The sequence below is a fragment of the Neovison vison genome, chromosome 12, assembly GCF_020171115.1.
Source record: "Neovison vison isolate M4711 chromosome 12, ASM_NN_V1, whole genome shotgun sequence".
In the NCBI taxonomy this organism is placed as follows: domain Eukaryota; kingdom Metazoa; phylum Chordata; class Mammalia; order Carnivora; family Mustelidae; genus Neogale; species Neogale vison.
This window is the reverse complement of record NC_058102.1, coordinates 43,099,298-43,122,443: the sequence shown is the minus strand read 5'-3', so window position 1 is coordinate 43,122,443 and position 23,146 is coordinate 43,099,298. Positions and strand designations below refer to the sequence as shown.

The 23,146-nt window shown below is 36.7% G+C and overlaps 1 protein-coding gene across 5 annotated transcripts in view; it reads right to left on the bottom strand.

Moving 5' to 3' along the window:
* CAPS2 (calcyphosine 2) overlaps positions 1-23,146 on the bottom strand; it is a 48,040-nt gene that overhangs the window by 11,494 nt on the left and 13,400 nt on the right. For 4 of the 5 annotated variants that reach the window (XM_044226740.1, XM_044226741.1, XM_044226743.1 and 1 more), the window contains 9 exons: positions 20,361-20,483; positions 17,466-17,533; positions 14,351-14,470; positions 10,103-10,177; positions 9,140-9,235; positions 8,958-9,051; positions 5,219-5,337; positions 3,462-3,538; positions 1,326-1,480 (listed from right to left, as the gene is read on the bottom strand). In XM_044226740.1, coding sequence (XP_044082675.1) covers positions 1,326-1,480; positions 3,462-3,538; positions 5,219-5,337; positions 8,958-9,051; positions 9,140-9,235; positions 10,103-10,177; positions 14,351-14,470; positions 17,466-17,533; positions 20,361-20,483 — 927 coding nt within the window. The remainder of the gene's footprint in view (positions 1-1,325; positions 1,481-3,461; positions 3,539-5,218; positions 5,338-8,957; positions 9,052-9,139; positions 9,236-10,102; positions 10,178-14,350; positions 14,471-17,465; positions 17,534-20,360; positions 20,484-23,146) is intronic. The other variant, XM_044226744.1, reaches the window with a different exon arrangement.

Below are 23,146 nucleotides of genomic sequence, written 5' to 3'. Positions count from 1 at the left end.
TCCTTCCACAAGTAAACTACATCTTGTGACAAGACTATTTGAAGCAAGAGAGAACAATGCAAGAGAAACTCTGATCTGAAACCCTCGAGGTAGATGTGTTTCAAATTTACTTTTAGAATGAAATCCAAACTTCTTAGCATAGCATGCAAGGCTTTAAGATAATGGACACCACCAGGCTTATTTCTCTCCATTCTTCTCTTTTCCTTCCTTCCATACGTCTGTCCATGTAAACTATGCTGTTTCTTCAGCACTTGCCATATGCAAGGTTCCACTGGAGGTGTTAGACACAGCCGGAAACCAGAAGCAACTTGGTCCCCATTCTGATGGATCTAACACCCTACTTGCCAGAAGAGCCAGAAAATACTTGCGAAGTGGTATGAAGAAAATAATATGACAAATGGTACAGAGAGGACCAAGGATCAGATAGGCACTGCTTTAGATAGAAGAGTCAGTATAGAGCTCCCCATAGAGAAAGCCTAAATGATGGAAAATCCAGCCCTGCAAAGGTCTAGTGGAAGATTGCTCACTGTACAGGGAATAGGGTGTATAAAAGCTCTGGTAAGCGTTGGGAGCAGGGGGTTGGTTTTGGCCTTTTGCAATTCTTAGAACAGGCTACACACCCCCTCCTCCTCTTCATACCTTTGCATGTGCTTCCCCTTTGTGTGAAATATTCATTGTCTGACCCACGTTCTTCCTCCCCTCTTGCCTGTTTAACTCCTCCTCATCCTTCAGAACTCAGCTCAGTTATGCTCTTCTCCAGGAATCCTATGATCTTCTCTCTTCTTGCCTCTAACCTGGCCTGGAATTAATCCCATGTGTTCTGTAAGCATTCTCTATTTAATACATATAGTCTTTCATAATCCTTCATCTTTCTTTTCTTCTGATTATGAAGACCTTAGGAGTCTAGAGTATGCACTCTCAGAGCTTAGAACAATGCCTACTTATTAGGTTCTATTAAATATATGAAGGAAGAATGAATAGTGAGATTAAAATTAACAAGACTTGTCACCTGATGACTAACCCTGATTATGAAGCATAAAGAAAGAGACACATGGGGGCACCTGGGTGGCTCAGTCAGTTAAGCATCCAACTCTTGATTTGGGCTCAGGTCACGATCTCAGGGGTTCGGCATCCTGTGCGGAATCTGCTTGAGATTCTCTCCCTCTGCCCGTTCCCCCAACTCATTAAACAAACAAACAAATAAATAAATAAATAAATAGAATCTTTAAAAAAAAAAAAAAAAGACACACCTGAACTACTAAAATCGCATTAGAAGAGTAAATAATACCATTTAAGAATACTATGTCATTCATCACAGTACCTACATTTTCAGACACTTCTAAGTGAAATACTTGGAGAGTTTGCTTAAAATCTGCCTTATCTAAAAGTCCAGTTCCTTCTTTGTCCAATTGTTGAAGATATTTTGCCAATCCAGTCAAAATACGAACACCTCTTTTGTGTAGCTGTTCTTTTAGCGCATCTGTTTAGGAAGAAGAGAAACGGAAACCAGTCTTTTCTATACACAAATGTATTGGTTCTCTGGTAGGAAAATTAAAGTTGATGTAAGTGGTATAAGGGATGTGAATATGCAACTAGATGGTATGTAGGACTGACAAAAGACCTTGAAAAATAGAATGCTTTTAGTCAAGTGTTACATACAAAATCGCATGTAAATATACTAGAACTATAGCACCACCGTGTGGTGAAAGTGTTACATAGAAAAATAAGGGATCACTTCATCAGCATGAAAATAATCTACGTTACAAATAAAATCTTAGCTTTTATTTTCCAGACTTCCTCTTCATCTAATGATCTCACATCTTTAATCTCTTTCCTCTTTGCTATAATTATAAAATTGATGCCAGACAAGTCATTCAAAAATAACGAGTTCAAAATTTCTAAAATATCTGAAATTTTCAAATTGTAGCTTACATATGCAACAGCATCAAAGCTTTGCAGTGCTGTCTTATACTTACACACTTAAAGCAGCCCTTTTTTTTTGTAATTTTTAGTTATATGCTCAAGCTTCTAGCATTCTCTTTGAAGGTCAGTAATTACACTTAACACAATTTATGCCATTTTTACTTAAGAAAATACAGTTAACTCTACTAAAGCAATTATTAAATATAATAAACAAATGTCAACAGTGGATTCAACAGTGACAAACACTGGGCTGACCATGAAAAAACAGAGAAAACGATTTACTAACAATGACATCAAGAATATTGGGAGAGTTCAAACCCCAATCCCAGACAACTTTTGAATCTGTTTCTAGCCTTTTTACTCTCATATCATTTTTAAATGAAAAATCAGGATTTATCAAACTTTATAAATGATAGGTTGATTTTTATGATTGTTTGTTTAATGTATGCCTCCCATGAGAGTCATCAAAGGAACTGTCTGTCTGAGCCCACTATCCTTTAGTGGTTACAAGACTGGACTCTAGAAACAAAAATCTGTGGGCGCCTGGGTGGCTCGGTGGGTTGGAGCCTCTGCCTTTGGCTCGGGTCATGATCCCAGGGTCCTGGGATCGAGCCCCACATCGGGCTCTCTGCTCAGCGGGAAGCCTGCTTCCTCCTCTCTCTCTGCCTGCCGCTCTGCCTACTTGTGATCTCTCTCTGTCAAATAAATAAAATTCTTTAAAAAAAAAAATAGAAACAAAAATCTGTAACACATTTTCGTATCCAAAGCCTGTGTGTATATCATTTATTACCACAATAACTCTGGAAAGTTAATAAAATAGGTTATCCCTATTATAAAGATGAAAAAGAAGTGCGAGAGATTTGCACAATGTAATATGTCTATGAAACGGCAGACTCCAAACATCAACCTGGCTCCCAGGCTAGCATTTTTCTCTTTTAAAAGAGGTTGCCATAAATCACTTTGGGAGATCACCTCATGCATAATCACTTATATTTTATTCATTTCATGGAGAAAACGCATACTATCTAGTACTTTCTAAAATTCTTAAATTCATAAGTCATATAATGCTAGTTAAACAAGATCACTAAAGTGGAAGACATCCTAAAACTATTTTCATTTTCTTTTCAAATCCACCTGCTTTATAAAAGTATTTTTAAATGCATAAATTCATAAAAAGAAGCAAATAAGAAATATAAATCAGTGGGGCACCCGAGTGGCTCAGTCGTTAGGCGTCTGCCTTAGGCTCATGTCATGATCCCAGAGTCCTGGGATGGAGCCCCAAGCCTCGCCTGGGAATCCCTGCTCAGCAGGAAGCCTGCTTCTCCCTCTCCTACTTCCCCCTGCTAGTGTTCCCTCTCTCACTGTGTCTCTGTCTGTCAAACAAATAAATAAAATCTTAAAAAAATAATAAAGAAAAGAAATATAAATCAAGTGTCTTTGTTGTAAAACTAAGACATGTCTGGAAAATACTGCTTTACTGCTTGCAAAGAAAATTATTGAAAATGAAAACTACTTGAGACAATAGTAATGATACGTACCTTGAACAGCCTTTAAAATAAGCCTATCGTTAGCTTCTTGACTGGTTAAATTATCCTCAGGCTCCACAGAATCAGTTCTGTAATTGACATGTTCACAGTGATAAAAATGTATTCTTTTGCAATCTTGAGCACGGAAACTCTAAACTCTTCCCTATTGTGGACTCAAAGAAACTCTCAGAGTTGGAAGAGTGTTAGAGATTCCCCAAGTCCCAGTTTCGCTGCTATAATTCCCAGAAAAATTAAATATACTAAATCAAGAGCTAATATCTTTAAACCTTCCAAGAACTACCTTTAAACATTACATTCATTTTGTAGCTATCTCAATGTTCTTTTAGAATGATTAACACTATAAAATTTAAAAGCAGTTTTAACTTTGAAAGTACAAAATATAAAAATGTTATTTTAAAAAGACAGAAAAAAAAAACTGCATTCATTTGAGCACTACAGTAAATGACAAAGAAACAGACATCCTGGGTCGCCTGGGTGGCTCAGTGGGTTAAGCCTCTGCCTTCGGCTCAGGTCATGATCTCAGGGTCCTGGGATGGAGCCCAGCATCATGTTCTCTGCTCAAGCGGGGAGCCTATTTCCCCCTCTCTCTCTGCCTGCCTCTCTGCCTATTGTGATCTCTGTCTGTTAAATAAATAAATAAATAAATCTTTAAAAAAAGATAAGAAAAGAAAAAAGAAACAGACATCCTTTAGCCAATTTATGGGATGTGGCCTCTAATATAGGACACCAATTATTGTCATTTTGAAATGCATACAGCACCAAGAAACACTCAGCAAGAACAGCATATATACACATATATTCTGTGATTTAAAAATATATATATTTTATTGATTATATATGGTTACATTTTACTTACATAATTCATATATAAATATGAGTATTTATGTGATTGCTGTGATTGCTATGAATCAAAGCATTTGTAAATGAATTTGAATTTTTTTGAATCACAGAATACATATATTATAAAATACATACAAATAATATATATTGCAACTGATAATGTTCATACATATTATATATAATAAAATATATATAAATTAAATATGTTTTATAATATAGATATTCATTTAAAAGCATTTTTTGGGGGGAACCTGGGTGGCTCAGTTGATAAAGCATCTAACTCTCAAATTCGGCACAGATCATGGTCTCAGGGTCCTGAGATCAAGCTCCACAACAGGCTCCAGACTGGTGGGTGAGGAACCTACTTAAGATTCTCTCTCTCCCTCTTCCTTTGACCTTCTCTTCCCCACCCCTAGCTTGCTTTCTCTCTCTAAAAAATATAAATTAATAAAAATTTAAAAATAAAAGCACTTTTGATTTTTCATTATACATATCATCAATCAAGGAATACTATAATCATGTGAGACCCAAGACATTTTTTAGTGCAAAAAAAAAAAAAAAAGGCATTACACTAAAATGTGGGAAATGTTACAATATTGTACTATAGCTTACCTTTTAAAATTGACTGCTTTGGTGGCATTTGGTAAAATAAAGGTGTTATAGCACAGACAAATTAATAACCTTTAACATAGATGGAACTCTTTTGATCTTTATTTAACTATTCCTACACATAAGATGTATTTGAGTACACTATAGAACATGAACTAGACAAATATAGCTATGCTTTGTTTTTCAAAAACATAAAGCTTAACTAAAGTCAAAATGTTTTAGGATAGAATATCATCTTACAAAAATAAAAAAGAGTGTTTTCACTTACTTTCAAAATGACAAATGTATATTTGACTTACTTGAGAGAATCCAAAGCTATCTGATCAATATTAGTGATCCGAAGTATAAGTAATGTGTTTTCTTTTATGCTCTCTGGAAGACTGGAATGATCAGAACTCAAAAATGTCAAGTTTGCACCCTAAAGAAATTAACAGATGAATTCTTTAAACTAGAAAGTATATAAAGAGTAAAATACAACTAACACTAATTTTAAAAAATCGATTCTGATTATATTTGACATGGTATACTTCTATACTGATTTAAAAAAGTATATTTAGAGAATATTTAGAAACCACATAGGCTTCAGCTAATAATATTGAAAAATACAGGAAATAATTTCCCAATCAATCAATTAGAATGATCTTAGATTTAATAATTAATGTGAAAAAAATAAGAACTCCAATTTTGTATGAGTCAGAGGAAGAAAGGACAAGTTATTTTAATTAAAATTATGACATCCCTGGGGCACCTGGGCGACTCAGTCAGTTAAGCGTCCACCTTCCACTGGGGTCATGATCCCAGGGTCCTGGGGTCGAGCCCTGCATGAAGCTCCCTGCTCAGTGGGGATCCAGCTTCTCCTTCTCCCTCTGCCTGTTCATGCTCTCTCTTGCTCACTCTCTCTCTCAAATAAATAAAATCTTGGGGGGAAAAAAAGAAAAGAAATCATGACGCCTCTAAGTTCAGAAATAGAACTCCTGATTCACAGAAAGATGCAGAGCAAATCGATGACCTAATAGATTCATCACCCTCTTACACCTGGTCTTTTGACAACAACCATCACAGAAATGTAAAACTAACTGTAACCTAGTTGGAACAGCAAGGTTTTGGTGAACACATTCCTATCAAAAAATCCCTAATCCAAAGTTAGAAAGTTATTATTTTAATTTCTGAGCTGCTCAAATAAGTACGGTCAAATAGGGACAAACACAAACTCTAAATAAGGGGCTGAATTACCTCTCTTGAAAATAAGGGAAGAGATTTCCTTCCTCTCCTTTTTTCCTGGAGCATTTACTTTAAAAAATTGTAATAACAGTACTCTCTCCATTCTTTAAAATGTATGTCAATTCTCTTGAAATGACTACATTACGTGATTAAGGAGACTGTGAGAGGTGTAGCAGGGCACTGCCTGTGAGCGTATGTACGTGTGCACCGCCGTATGTGTTAGCTGCATCGAAGAGCTCTGAGTCGGTCCAAAGCAACAGGTGCACGCTTGGGAGTGAACCTGTGGGTGCAGTTTTACGCATCAGCGTCTGTGGGCTCACGCGCATGTGTAGAAGAGTATTATCTTAATAGCTAGCACTAAAATTTCTTGCAGGGAGTATCGGAGAAACACTGTGGTGGGGCATACAGAATTGAAAAGAGAAGTTCCAGAGTAACAGCTGGAAGGCAGACAAGAACTGCCCCCCACCTCCACAAAAAAGAAAAATAAGCCAAGTATTTCTGCATAAAGAAATGGAAGATTGTGGGAAGACCAAGAGATGGGAAGTGTCAGAAAATAGGAGAGGAGGACCTATACCACAGGAAAAGTTTAAGGGACATATTTTTAAAAATAAAAATGTCTAATAATAAATTATAAGCTGCTTACTCTGCTGCAGTATAAACCTCCCTCTATATTCCCTTCAAAATGTCTGCCACACAAAGGCTCAGATGTATGGTGTTGGAGGGCGGGGGTCCCTCCCTTCTTCTTCCCTATTTTTCTTCCTTCATCCTCCCATTCCATTCTCTATCCCTCCTCCCCTCACCCCTCCACCTCATTCTTTCTTGGAAATCATAAAAGGAAGCAGAGTTCTACACCGGGTTCAAGTAACATAGAACAGGTTAGTAAGAATAAGTTATAAACTGTACTAAAATTTTCGAGCGACAGTTCAAAGCTAGAGGTAACTTTGACGTTGGGATAGACACTAAACATTCTGTATACAGGTATGTGAAATGGGATTTGGAGCTGATTTTCTCTAGCACTCAAGAGGCAGGCCAGAGCGACATAGGTCTGGTATACTTAATCCAAGTTTAAGATGTAAAGTTCTTGCTCACCCCCACTCCTCATGTAGCCAGTCACAACATATCTTGATTCTCCCTCCTGAAGACTTTATTTATTTTTTTAAAATATTTTATTTATTATTTATTTGACAGACAGAGAGCACAAGTAGGCAGAGAAGCAGGCAGAAAGAGAGGAAGGGAAGCAGGCTCCCTGCTGAGCAGAGAGCCTGATGTGGGGCTCAATCGCAAGACCCTGGGATCATGACCTGAGCTGAAGGCAAAGGCTCTAACCCACTGAGCCACCCAGGCAACCCCCTCCTGAAGACTTTAAAATTTTTTTCTAATTAGCTTCATAGCCACAGCCACTTGCCTAATTTAAGTTGCTATAACCTCCTTCCTAATTAATAGAATTCAATCCAAGCTGGTTCTTTGTTTTAGTCTTCAACCCACTCCCCATCTTGTAACCAGAGAGATCGTTCTTTCTAAATCACAAACCTGATAATGTCAGCTTCCCTCATTCCATCATTCCACGTTTTAGATGACTCTTTAATATAAGGCTACTCTTAATAAGCTCTGGCTTATCTCTCTTTTTTTTTTTAAAGATTTTATTTATTCATCAGAGAGAGAGATAGAAAGAGCACAGGCAGGGGGATGGGCAGAGGCAGAGAAAGAAGCAGGCTCCCTGCTGAGCAGGAAACCCCATATGGAACTAAATCCCAGGACTGTGGAATCATGACCTGAGCAGAAGGCAGACATTTAACCAACTGAGCCACCCAGGCGTCCGAACTCTGACTCATTTCTTGCCAACTCTGACCTTGAACTAAAGTTCGGCCAGACTGAACGATTTCCAAGTCTCCAACTAAGCCAAGCTCTTCCACGCTTCTGTTCTTTCAGTAAGCTATCTCCTCCCTCTGGAAGTCTTTCCTATCCTCTCTTGCCTACCTATCCCAGCCTACCTAATGCCTTTTCTAGATCAGTATTAGGTGGCACTGTCTCCAGGAAGCTTTCTTCAACCCAACAAAACTGAATCATTGCCCCTTTGGTCTGGCCCTCCTACTTGATATATTTCCCATTGGACGGTAAGCTCCCTGCAAGTAGGGAATTGATTTAACTTATTCACTGTTCTATCTCCAATGCTTGGCCTATGAGTAGATGTTTGTTACATGGATGGTCACTGTGGATAGTGCTAAATTTTATTCTTGAGATAATGTGAACATAATAATTTAAGAGCACTACACGAATTGTGATATTACCTATGATCAACCCCTTCGAGGGAATCCTTGTTCTACATCACAAGTCAGGAGTTGTGTGAGGTGTGGAAATCACAAGGCGGAGACACTAACTATCAGATATGTGACAGCTCCAGAGGCCAAGTGTCCCTCCATATAGAGAAGAACATGCATCTACAGGAGATAAGCCTGCATGATGTGGACCATTACTCCCAGGACTATTGAAATAGCCAATTACCCAGTGGTACGGCCTTGTCAGGCCTTCAAAAGTACCAAGAGACAAGCCAGCCCTCCCAAACTTATACTGCAGAACTGTGAGGGAGGGGTAGAGTGTTGCAAGGAATTAATGTCATATGCTTACATTCAGACCACTGAAATCTGGACCTGGGAGGCAGAACCTCCTGGGGAAAGATCAACCATTAGCCCTGCTCTATAAGGAGTAGAGATCATAAATTGAAAACTAGAAACCCTGTTCTTTCTACGCCCCCAACACCATCCCACAAAATTCAGCAAATGGCATTAAAACATTTGCATACATATACACTTCACTTACAATATAAAAATCGCCAAGTTGGTATTGTTTTCCTTTTCTTCGTCCACACTGATGACTGTAAATGTTTTTTTGAATAAAAGGAAGCACACTTATTCTAGAAGTTAAATGACAAAAATGTCAAGTTATTCAGCTTCTCTCAGAAGTAATCATCTTGAGAGTTGTAACAATGTTTTAGGGCATACCTATTTTTCCCAAATTGCCGATATTCATAAATTGTTAGGGACTGGTCATGAGCAAAAAAGAACCCAACCAGCTCTCTGCAGGCATCATGTCCATTTCTAGAAAAACAGAGTGATATTAAAGATTTTCAAATAAGAGTCATTTTCAAATTAAATAATAAACCAGCATTGTGTCTGTCAAAGAACAGCACAACTCCCTTCGATATGTGGCAATGAGCAGGGGTTATGGGAAGCTACAGGGAAACAGGGCATGGCTTGCTGAAGTGTCAGTTTAAGTAAGCTCTGGATGGAGGAAAAGGCTTTACCTTACAGTGATAGGATACAGATATATTACAACAGATTAATATTTTGGCACAGACTTTTAAGATAGAATGAAAGACCTTTAAAAATGCTGACCTTGCAAAAAGCCACTGAAGGATAGATACTTATCTTTGTCAAAGAAAGTTTAAAATCACTGAACAAACTTGATAACTTCTAAAAACATACATCACCTTTAAAATACATAAAGAGCATCAGAATTGTGTATGATTGGAAGTTTGTAACACAGAGATAACAGATTTGAGAATCATCTTCCTTTTCACTGTCCTGCACCTATTAATAATCTATTAATTTAAGCCCTTAAAAGAAAATCAAAGAAAGCACCTTACATAAAGGTTAATTTTTAAATCCTTTACCGTCTTCTAGTAAATACTACATATCTTTAAAAAAGTCATTTCTAAGTTTCTTTTTCAAAGCCATTTTAAAATCACTTTTTAGATAACTTCGAATTAAAATGTCTTATTTATAGGTTCATAGTTCCTATAATTGTTGTAACATATTAGTATATATTTCTAAAAACATTCATTCTAAATTCACATTTTGCATTTAAATGTGACAAACTTAACCAATCTCATTATTGTTACTTCTATTTTAAGAGAATACTGTTTTATAATCATAGGATTAAAAGTTTAATAAAATCACAATTACCTTGATATGATCCTACCATCAAATTGTACTTTATGAGAAAGCATATTTTCGGTTAATGTAGAATGGGTTCTTATCCTGTTAAGAAATACATTTGTCAATAATGAGTTTAAAGTTTCCCATACTGGATATTGACGTAAATGATAAAGTACAAAAGAGGTTATGTGGATATGTTGAAATATACAGAATGAAGATGAAGTTATAGACCTCTTTCTTTTTTAGAGTGCTAGCTAACTGAAGCAGAATCAGAGGGAAAAAACCCTGAGATACGGTGTATAATACCCACATAACTTTTGTGTTGGAATGTATGGTATCAAAGTGCTACACAAGTAAACAGCACGCTTGTGACGGGTCCTGTTACAGGGCTACCAGGCAGCCATTTCTAACCCTGTTCTCCTTTCCCCTTCTCCCATCATCTAATTTGCTAGGAAAGCAAATTAGATGATTTTGCTTTTCTAGCCTCTTTCCATTAGATTTGCTTTTCTAGCCTCTTTCCATTAGAGGTGACTAAGGAACAAAGTTCTGCCAATAGTCTTCAAGGGAAGACTTTCTTTTGTCCTGATAAAAGAGTGGCACGGGAATAGCTCTTGCCTGTGAACATGGCAGGGATATGATGCTCAGAGCCACTGTAGCCATCAGGCAACCATGTCAGAAAGGCCAATAAAATCTTGAGGAAGACAGCCCAGAGCTGTGTCATCACTGAACCACTGAACTAAAACCAAAGCTACCTCCAGGCAGCTGGTTTTACAGGAAAACAAATCCCGACTTACGTCACTATCACTCAAGTTTTCAGTCATGGGTAGCTGAAAACACGCCTTACCAAAATAACAGAATGGTGGAAAGGGCGCTAGATGAGGTTCTAGCCTCAAATAAGTCTAGCTATCAAGACCTCAGGTCAGCTGTGCAATCTTTATGGCCTTCAGATGGCACTGAATGATCTCACAGAGATTGCCAGTCCTAAAATTCTGTTTAATAATATGAAGTAAAACCCAAATGTCCACACTTCAGCATCCTATTACTAGGAAACTCCTTTATAATAAGAAATCTGAAAAATTGCCGATGTATCTTTACGTTCCTTCCCAAATAATTTTATGGCACTTCAATAAAGCTGCAGGTATAATGAAACTGTAATAACGTAAACAGTAAGTAAGTGTGTGGGTTATTGGGATCTTGAAAAGCAATACCTCTAAAATCAAGGTCTCTGAAAAATAAGCAAGATACAGACAACCAGAGCCTGTGGACCAAAGGAGTCTGTGAACACAAAGGGGAGCCATGAGAGACTTGTCTTCTCAACTCAATTTAATCCATTAGTATTAATGTATTTATTGAATGCTCACTAAATGCCTGAGAAAACTTTAAATGCCAAGAAAATAACAGCAATAATAACAGCTACCATTTATTAAGAACTCCCTAGACACTAGTCATTATTAAAATCACTTAAATGCATGTTGGTTCACACAATGCTTGCAGTAACTCCATGAAGTAAGTACTATTATCCCATCTTACAAATAAATTTTACAGAGTCATATAATTAGAGCATGACAGAGCCCAATTTTGCTCATAACCATTACGTTATATTGCTTCTCAAAGGTGAATAGAATTCAATTTACCAGTGATAGGTTGAAGTAATAGCTTCAAGGAGCCTACAGTCTCCTTGAAAAGATAAAAGAAGTAAAGAAGACATTTATATTATAAATGGAAAGCTCTGTGTGAGTGTTTTGGGTATCCAGTAAGTAGTATCAAACACTTCTCTCTACCGCAGCTTTCAACCAATACGAGAATAAGAATCAGACAACATAAAGACCAAAATACAAATTTTACTGCTCCTGGTGGGAATGCTAATTTGCAGCAACCACTTTGAAAACCATTTGGCAGTATTTTTTAAAGCTGAACATATGCATACTAAATGGTTCAGCGATTCTACTTCTAAGTATGTCCTGAGCAGAAATGAGTACATGCATTCACCAAAAAACATGCACCAAAGTTCATGGAAGCATCATTCTTTTTTTTTCCCCCCTTAAGATTTTATTTATTTATTTATTTATTTATTTATTTATTTATTTATTTGACAGACAGAGATCACAAGTAGGTAGAGAGGCAGGCAGAGAGAGAGAGAGGAGGAAGCAGGCTCCCTGCCAAGCAGAGAGAGCAGAGAGCCTGATGCAGGGCTCAATCTCAGGACCCCAGGATTGTGACCTAAGCCGAAGGCAGAGGCTCTAATCCACTGAGCCACCCAGGCGCCCCTCATGGAAGCATCATTCTTAAAAGGCCAAATGTTCATCAACTTCTGTGAATAAACTGTTGTATATTTATACCATGAAATACTGTACGGCAATGAGGATAAAAGACAAAGACAAATGATAGGGATAAACTCATAAACATGTTGAAAGAAGTCAGATACCTAGCGTCCAAATTTTGTGATGTGATTTCAGTAAGTTTATAACAAGGCAGTTACCGTCCATGCTATCAGGACAGAAGGGCTACGCTGGTGTGGTAGAGGAAGTGGACAGTAAGTGGGAGGCAGCACAGGGAAGTCGTTGAGGTACTAGTAATGCTCTATTTCTTGATCCAGGGACTAGGTATGTGAGTATCACTCAGTTTGTGGACATACCTATGCTGTACACTTAAAATGTGTACACTTTGTGAACATATATTTTATTTCAATAAAAGCTTACTTTAAAAAGAGACATTTAGATGCATTAGCTAAATGATAACCGTCTAGAGTTGTTCATATCCTACACCTCAGGACATGTAAATATGTTACAATTACATGGTACGGTAAAAGGAACTTTGCATACGTACTTCAAGACGTAACTCAATACGTAATCTCCTTGATGAGGAGATTATCTGGAATTATCCAGCTGGATTCAAAGCAATTGCAAGGGTCTTTATGAGAAGAAAGCAGAGGGATATGTTGACTATAGAAGAAGAACGTCAGAGGGGTGCCTGGGTGGTTCAATAGTTAAGTGTCTGGCTTTGGCTCAGGTCATGATCACAGGATCCTAGGATAGAGCCCTGTGATGGGCTCCCTGCTCAGTGGAGGGTTTTCTTCTCCCTCCGCCTGCCGTTCCCTCTGCTTATGCTCTCTCTCTTCTCTCTCACTCTGTCTGACAAATAAATAAATAAATTTTTTAACAGAAAAAAAAAAAAATGAGGGACTTAGTGAACGTGGGTTTCCATTCACTGAGAAAGTTGAAGAAGTTGGACAACCAGTAATCAAATATGTTATAGAAGTGATTCAAGATTTTGGTAGAAATTTGGCTCCAATGACCTTTAAAGTCCCATCATCTCTGAAATACCCCTGATTCTCCCTCTGCTCATGCTTTCGCTCTCCCACTCCCTCTCAAATAAATAAATAAAATCTTTAAAAAAAAAAAAAAGGATCAGAGTGATAAAACACAGCTGTTTCTGGGTTTGAACAAGCAGGGAGGGGCCATGAGCCAAGGAATAAAAAAAGCCTCTAGAAGTTGAAAGAGGCAAGGAAATAGATTCTCCCCTGAGGCCTCCAGAAGGAATGCAGCCTTGTGAACACCTTGATTTTAGGCATCTGACCTCCAGAACTGTAAGAGAATAAATTTGTGTTGTTTTAAATATTGTTTGTGGTAATTTGTTACAGCAACCATAGGAAATTGATACATGATATCTTTGAATATTTAAAGATACGGAAATAGTTTTCCGGAAAACAAGAATGAGACAAAAAAAAATAACAGTTCTAAGAACTTTTTGGCATTTACAGCAGTCTGAAAATATATAAGAATTGCTGCAGAAACTGGTCAATTGTCTATGTCTTTTAATGCTGAGGCTAGCCATCAACTGCCAGTAAAGTTGTTGAGAAATTTAGGGGGACTGCACCCAAAAACTGTGAAAGTCCAAAGATTTTATAAGTTACAAAGTAAAAGGCAAAATAATAATAATGATAACTTGTTAGCAATAATAATTTTGAATACATGATTGGATTCAGTACGTATAATTGTGTCAGTTACTATATCTGTATTTTCACATACATTATCTCCTAGGTCATAACTGTTATTCCTAAATTACTAACAAAAAAGCTGGAGGGTAAAGTTTACCCTATGACTTAAAGTGGCAAAACTGGAATCTGAACTCCAAAAACTCCGCTTTCCTTTATATAGAAAAAAAACAAAAACGAGCCAAAAAACTCTTTTCAGTTAGACATAAAAGTACATTTTTAAAAAAAAATTCATTTATAACATAGTGTATCTTCATTTGATATAAGCAAAACTTTCTTACTTAGTTTCATGTAGTGTTCTTTTCCTAAACCGAAGAGGCGCAGTCTTTGAATCTGGAAAGATAAGAGCGCTATCTGGTCTCTCAGTGGGTAGGTTTTGTTCTGGATCACTGATTACAGCCCTATATAGGAGAACACAAAATCTGAGAACTCAGTATGATAATGCACTACTCTAGCATTCACATATTTATAGGCAACTGGAAAAGCTCATCCACAAATACGAATTCACACTACTGTCAGAATTAAACATTTTCCAGATACTGAATGAATGCATTTAACAAATAAAAAATACTGGCCACAAAAAAGTGAATATTCCTATCAAACTCTTTTTCTGTAAGTGTTATCTAAAGATAGATCAAAATTTTTGAGAGAACTCTGAGCTCCATGTCTCTCTCTTATTATTCTTTAAACAAATAGACACTGTGCTGGTGACTCATGAATGAAGACATGAAGCAAAGTAAGTAAGCAACCATATGGATTTCTGGGGGGGAGAGCATTCCAAGCAGTGGGGAAAACATATGCAGAGCACCTAACACAGGAGTGAACCTGGTATGTTCCGGAACAGGAAGGAAGCTGAATGGTTGGAGCAGAACACACAAAGAGAGAAGTAGGAAAAGCAGTCCAAGTTCTAATGGTGGACAGATGATGTAGGGCTTGGGTAAGCTATATTATTGACCATAATTTTTAGCACTCCTGATCCACATCCTTGCCATGGCCTCATTATAGGTGTGCAGTACCAACTTCCCATGCTCTCGTTTTGAGCTTAGCCATTTGACTTGCTTTGCCCTATTGTATAGAGCTGGATGGCTCTACTGATGGCAACTAGACTAACTCATGTAAGTGTGGGTTGGCTGAGGATCTGCTCATCTAGCACAGTCTTGACTAAGTGGCCCAGCTGCGGTTGCAGAGTCATGTTCTTCTTTAGGTCAGTGGGGTAACCAGGCTGTGTTCTTCTCACAAATATGGCAAAAGCTCATATAAGGAAACATATAAGGCTCCTTAAGGCCTAAGCTCAGAATGGAGACCACTGTTTTGTTCATATATAACTGGCCAAATTAAAAAGCAAGAGCCAATTGGCTAAGCCTAGCCTGGCCAGTTGTTCTGAAGATACACGAGTTCTGTTTATTCACTGTAGTTTTAAGCTTCTAGGTTTTGTCATAATACATAACCAACACACAGATTTTACTCTAAGATGGGAAATTACTGGAGGGTTTGATCTGCCTCACTTTTTAATAGACGTACTCTGGCCACTGGGTTAAGAATAGAGCAATGAAGGGCAAGTGCAAACACAATGAGTCCAGTTAGAAAGTGACTGAAATAATCCAGAAGAAAGAAGATGATGTTGTGAACAGGGATGATGGCAGCAGAAGGAGTAAATTTATTTTGATGGTAGAACTGAGAGTGACTGCTGAAAACTGAATACAGGATTTGAGAAAAAGAGAGGCATCAAAAGCATCACCAAGATTTTAGGTCTGAAAAACCTAAAGAATGGAGCTACGTTGGAGGAAAATCAAGAGGATTTGGTCATAGGGGAAGGAGTGAAAGAACTTCCAGGAACCCAGATTGGCAAATGTAATGTTGGTACCTCAAATCAAGGAAGCATCAATGTATGAATGCTTTTTTTTTTTTTTTAAGATTTTATTTATTTATTTGACAGAGAGAGATCACAAGTAGGCAGAGAGGCAGGCAGAGAGAGAGAGAGAGAGGGAAGCAGGCTCCCTGCTGAGCTGAGAGCCCAATGTGGGGCTTGATCCCAGGACCCTGGGATCATGACCTGAGCCAAAGGCAGAGGCTTTAACCCACTGAGCCACCCAGGTGTTCCTGAATGCTTTTTAAAAACATGATACTAGATGAGATCACTTAGAAAGTCAATGTAGAAAAGTCTAAGAATGGAGCCCAGTGTACTCCCACGTAATGAAAAGGAACCAGGAGTAGAGATTGAGAAGGAGCAGAAGGAGGAAAACCAGCTAAGTGTTGTGTGTAGGAAGCCAATGGGAAAAAAGAAAGTACTTCAAAGAGGAGAAAGTTTTCAATGAGAGAGAGATACTGCTGATGAGTCAAGTAAATGAGAATGGAGAAATCACCTTTAGTTGGGCAATGTGGATGCCACGATGAGTTATCTTATAAGGACATACTGCAGTGGCACGGTGCGGGTAAAAACATCAACAAAATGAGTTGAAGGGATAACAGAAGAGGAACATTAAAGATTGTAAGTATAATTAATTATTTCAAGACAGGTGCTAAAAAACATGCATGTAGAATACCTTTCTGCCACCTAAATAATTTTTTTCACAGCTAACCATAAGTCCTACTTCTTCCTTAAAGAGTTTCTAGACTATTCCAGCCTTTCTCTGAAATCCCACAATATTTACTTATTATCATGCAATTTTTAGCATAGCAGGTAATTATCCTTTTCCCAGTTTCCTATGAGTTATGAGACTTCAGATTAAGTTTTAAATTTTTAACAGTCCCACAGCTCCCAAATTGTGCACCACGTCACTCCAGGGTGCCACAGGGAACTCACAGGGACTATGTGGGATATTTTTAATTTTTGAGGGCAATACAGTGACATCTGATATTTGTTGGAGACTACATAACTATTAGCTTAAAGTAATTCACAGTTTCACCAAGATATCATGCTATACTCTTTCAGGGAGGTTAAATGTTTGCTGGACTGGTTTTTCTACAGTTGCCATGATGAACAGCAAGTGCCATGTGGAACTGAAAGTGAATGACAGCATCCTCAACATTTCTAAGGTTGGAGAGATTGTGCCATGCCCCAGAAGGTGCATACAAGCAACTGTGGCTATTTAAGAATGAAGTTAAAATATTTTTCTTTTCATCTAGGCATATTATTTTTTTGAAATGGCCATTAAGTTGTCATGAAGTAAATTCTTAAGTTATTTAGAGAAAAATACTTAACAAAGATAACCATTGGGTCTTTCCACTGGCCAAGGAATGCTGTAAAAACCCATCTCTACAATATTGTGAGTGTAGTGAATGGAGAACATGTGGGAACCTTGGAGTTAGCCACCTGTTGACTGACTAAAGATTAAAAAAAAAATGTAATGAAAACTTTTTGAATAGTTTCTTTCACTCATTACTACTAACTCTCACCTAGATAAGTGGTCTATCATCACTTGCTCTGCCACAGTCTGTTTCTTCCTCTGTGCAGCCACCATTTCCTGAGAAGAGAAAATTTTAAAAATTTCATTATCCATAAAACAGAACAACACTGTAGTTAACACAAGAACCCTAAAATACACTTAAATTTCCAACTTTCTTCTTAAATAGAGATTACTATATCATCATTAATAAAAACAAATTTCAATTATTTAATCAGAAAATACAATGATTTATTTCCTAAAAATAATGCACTTCAATTTCAGTAGAAATCATCAGAAATTTCCATGCACTGCCTCTGAATTTCACGAAGCCAGAACAGAGGAGGAGACCATGATATCCCCTCCCTAACAGATGCCTTGTAAGAGGCACTTTTACGTGCTCCAAGAAGAATACCAACAGTGACAAAAAAAGAGTTTGTTCTAAAACTGTTCATAGGAGATGAAGCAAAAATTGAATTGGAATCCTTCAACCCTTTATCAAAAACTAAAAATAAAAATCTTTCAAAAGCCTCCCATCATTAAAAGGATAATATTTTCTATGCATAATATCCATTGATCAACTTTTCTCAATTACTGGTTTGATTAAATTATCTTCACACTGGTTTTTGCTTTCCCAACTCATTTGAAAATAATCTTAATACATTTTTAGGTTATATCAAATTGAAATATTAGTAATCATTTAATTCCAATTAGATCATAATATAACTATATTTACTAAAATGTTTCTTTTGAAGAGTAAATAAAAGATGTTAAAAAATTAAATGATCAAAATAAAGCTTGCTCTGTTTTTACATTGTAAATTACAGTCATCTCCATTGATCACTCCAATAAGTGAAATCAAGTACAATAATGTAGCGTCTGATAGAGGCTTTGTAACCTTAAGGACAGCACTCTTCAAAATGGACACAACATTCAAGTAAGAATGACGAAAGACGTATCATAGAATCTCCTAAGAAACCTGGAAATTTGGGTGCAATTATTTAAATGTTAGTCTGTAATTGAATTTGGCTTTTCTGGAGGCGGGCGTGGTTAGCAGAAATTAAGATACAGTTTACACATCCAAATATGCCCCATATAAATGTAGTTCACATCATTTAACATATAACTCCATCTGATGTTGTCTAAGCTCATGACACTTTATAACATTTTTTGTTTAGTAATAAATTTAAAACAGCAATTAAAAAGTTAAAGAGCACATGGTAACTTACAGGCACAGCAAAGTGTGTTTTATGTCTAAGGGTGATGAAGGTGAACACTGACCAAAATATGAAATTATATACAGAAAAGTTCAGCCAGAACATAGATGTAAAACCCAGAAGCTAGCAGAAGAGGTGAGATTAATGAATAGAGAGCCCATGCAGAAAGCCCACCTTAAGGGTTGACATTTATGGTGGCTTACTGCAGGAAAGGTTAGAACCACCCTCAGGAACATTGATTTTGAGGTCTGTGCAAACATAAAGCAGATTAGAAACAGAAGTCACACTAACACAAAGAATCTAATAATATTGAAAAATGACAACAAACTAGAAGAGATAGATATGAAAACCAAAGTTTCACTACTTCTGGTGTTCAATTAAGTAGTTAAAAATTAAAGTAAAAAGTTTCCACCTAGATTTAAAAAATTAATCAGGACTAATTTCAAATGCATTGAAAGTTTACTCACATAAACATGTCCTTGAGGGGAAAAAAAAAAGATAAATATGTGCTACCACAATAAAGGGAAATACTTGATGCTGAATTTAGTGAATGAAAGTGATCGTAAGTACAAGAAATCCACTAACACCCAGCTGGCTTTGGATGACACCAAGAACATTACCCAATGGGCCTTAAGTATCAATAACATCCATTTCAAGTATAACTTCAGGGACATATCAAAATAAGCCTTATTTGGGAGACTATTTTGCCTTATAAAGTAGCTTTTAAAATTTTAGTGTAATCCTGGTAATATTCCTTATTCTATTAAACTTAAATATCTAAATAACAATAGACATAGAAAACAATGTTTATGTTATTGTAGTACAAAAACTAGAACAAATTAGCAACTTGAGTTATCCACAGAAAACCAGTCCATGATCCAGAGACTGACTACACACTGCCGTCAACTGAGAACATATTAATTCTGGATGACTGTAATCCAAATAAAATATATATTGACTTTCCTCTAGGTGATATTGATAATACAGCCATCTAAAACCATAATGCTTTATTATTATTGGCTATAGAAACCAGGGTTTCCCAACTTTTGAACCACTACACACTGGCATTTCAACAATCCATTACAAATATGTCTAAGATCTTAATCATCTGGGGATGTCTGGGGTGAGCAGTGGACTCCAACTTGAAGCAGCTTGGTCTGATTGCTCCAGGATGCTATAGAAATGTAATTATCTGTTTGTACCAGATCTGGCCTAAGTGATACTCATCCAAAAATCTAGTTGATTTTGTAAAATACACAATTTAAAGCTAATATTGAGAATCTAGAGTATTGCTTTCTTTTTTCTAAGAAAAAAAAACTTTATTCTTCCTCTTTCCCTTAATTTGCTGAAGTTTCCCTAGTTTTATTAGCTTATCACTTTCAAAAAATAACTGTTACTTTAGGGGTAGGGGTGATGTTAAATAAACCCACTGACAAAAATAGCAGCCAATTAACATTTAATAGTATAAACTAAATTTTTATAAACTCTCAAAGATTCAAGACTATTTCTCCACAGTAAATATACCAAACATCAACCTTTGGAAAAATGAGGACTCAATTTACACATTAGTGAACATCCACCACAGTCCAAATTCAATTGTTGCAATTATTTATTCAATTTAAGTCTACAGAATCTTTGAGGGTAAATTATCTTACTGGCTTAACAAGTAAGTAAAGATCCAGTTAACTTACAGCATCAGATTTTTTCATACTACTTTGTGCATTGTAAGGGATGTCTGCATAGCCATGTTGTAAGAGGGCTTTCTTATCCAGAGTGGTAAGACCACCCACGATGGATTCTTCACCTTGAATACACTATAAGTGAAAGCAACAAATGAATTCTTGAGAGTTTATACTTAGTTCACATATTTAGCATATTTGTTTTTAACAAAATAGTGTATTAAATAACCTTTGAACACTTCAATAGTTATTTGTGTACAACAATGTATACATAACAAATACATAACACCTAACAAGTTATTTGTGTATAAGAGTACAGGCTCTGATAATCAGATTGTCTATTTGAATGCAGTTCTTCCACCTTCTAGCTAGATGACCGTACTATGCCTCAGTTTACCCATGATAATGGGAATTAAAAGGGGAATTAATAATAGTAACTACTTCACACACACACACACACACACACAGGTGAAATGTCCAACACTTATAAAAGTATCTGACATGTAATAAGCATTAAATAAAAAGGTAGCAACAATCATAACTATTATTGCCCATTTGAGTCTTTGTAAAGTTAATAAAAATGGGCATGTTCACTCCTTTGTAAAATGAAATTCAGAGGTACTAAGAGATGGATGTATCCTTTGAGGTAAAGGATCCTTTGAGATCCTAAAGATAAACATAAAAATGTTCTCTGAATATAAGGCGTACTTACATTCATTTTTTTTTCCCAATTTATTTATTTTCAGAAAAACAGTATTCATTATAGGCGTACTTACATTCTTTTAACAACAACAACAAAAATGCCCTGGCAGGATAGCAACTGCTAAAAACTTAATGGATTTCAAGAGTTTTTCCTCCAGGGTTTATTCTTACTTTAGAGCTTTCTTAAAAGGTCACATTCCATATTCATACTCTACTCTGTCTTCGTGACCTTTGATTGCTACATGAAATCTTATTATACATTTGTTTATGAATTGTTGCCTGCCTCTACTGCTATAAGCTCCATGAGGGAAGGAACCTTGTCTGTCATTTTTATTACAAAATCCCTGATCCCAGAACAGGACCACACATAGTGAGCACTAGATAAATACTTATTCAACAAGCAAATAATGCATCTTGTATAAGTTTTAACTATTGAGGGGCACTTGGGTAGCTCAGTTGGTTAAGAGTCTGTCTTTGACTCAGGTTATGATCCCAGAGTCCTGGGATCGAGCCCACTTCGGGCTCCCTGCCCAACAGGGAGCCTGCTTCTCTCTGTCCCGCTCACTCTGCTTGTGCTCTCTCTGTCTCTGTCAAATAAGTAAATAAAATCTTTTTTTTAAAAAAAGTATTAACTATTGGGAAGTCAATTTATAAGGATACTTTATAATTTTATTTATCTACCTCCTAATACATTTTTTCCTGAATAATTTTTTTATTTTAACAGTCACCAAAAAATGTTTAGCATTACATGAGGTAAATTAAGCAGATTAAATTAAGATATGTTTAAGTACAAGCAAAGGTCTGCACTATGTTCTGGTTGGAAGACGCTTTCAAAAGATTTTTATTTTGTTTCAGGTTGTTTTTATCCTTTTACAAAAGGAAAACAATGACATTTCCACTCAGTATGTCAGATTTAACCTCCCCAACTCAGACTTCCTTGTGGTCTCCCCAACACTTCCAATTTCTCAGGCCAAAAACCTTTAAGTCCTCCTCCATCATCCCTTTCTCCTAAGCCTACAACCAATCCATCAGCAAATATTCTCAGCAAATACTCTCAAATATTCAAAACCTCTCCAGAGTCTGGCATCTCATCATGACCACTTCTTATCCAAGTCTGATACTTGGGTCCAAGCCATCATCTTCATTCTTCATGTGGATTATTGTGACAGCCTCCTCAAACATCTTTCTGCTTCCAACTTCATCCTATTCTCTGTAAAACCCATCCTCAGTGTAGCAAAGGAGCTTTCTGACTCAGAGGAAAAGGCAAGGTGCTCATGTAGTCTACAATGTAGTCTACATGTAGATTTGCAGATCCACCTCCCAGCACCACTCTTAACTCTCTCTCCATCTCTCCCTTGCTCTCCCTCCTCTGACCGCACTGTCTTCCTTGGTATTTCTTAAATACTCCATGCCCCCTCCTACTTCATGACACTTTAGAGTTTATCCTGAGTGGCTTGTGCATTACCCTTTTCAGATGTGAGCTGAAATGTTACCTAATGGTAAAGATCTTTCCTGGGGAACCTGTACAACTTGCAATCCCAACTTAGGCCCTGGTCTTCCCAGCACCCTTCCATCCATAGCATTTATCACCACCCGTCAGACTAAATGGTTTGTGTGACTGATTCATTCATTCATTCATTCATTTTATTTCTCGCTAAACCCTTCCATTATGACATATACTCTGTGAGGGCAAAAATATTTGCCTGTTTTATTCACTGACTTAGTATTTTCTATAAAATTAAAGTTTCATGATTTTCATGTTTTATTTAAAGATGTTTCATTATTCAAAATATAAATTTACATTTTAGGTAAGAATTTGACAACAAGAGATTCATTGGCTTTTTATACTAAATGGATGGAAAACTCAACAAAGGAAATTTGCCATTCAGACAAGTGTAGGGAACTTTCACTTTACAGTTTGATTGATTATCTGTTGAGTGATATATCAGCTTGACTAGTTGGGGGCTGCAGCCTTTGGTTATTGTCCTAGATCCTAAATATTTTTAACTTTAGCTTTTTAATTACTAAAAAGAATCAATTTTCATGTTGTTCCCTGCTTTGTAGAGGGTCTTAAATTTCTGATATAAGGGAGCAAT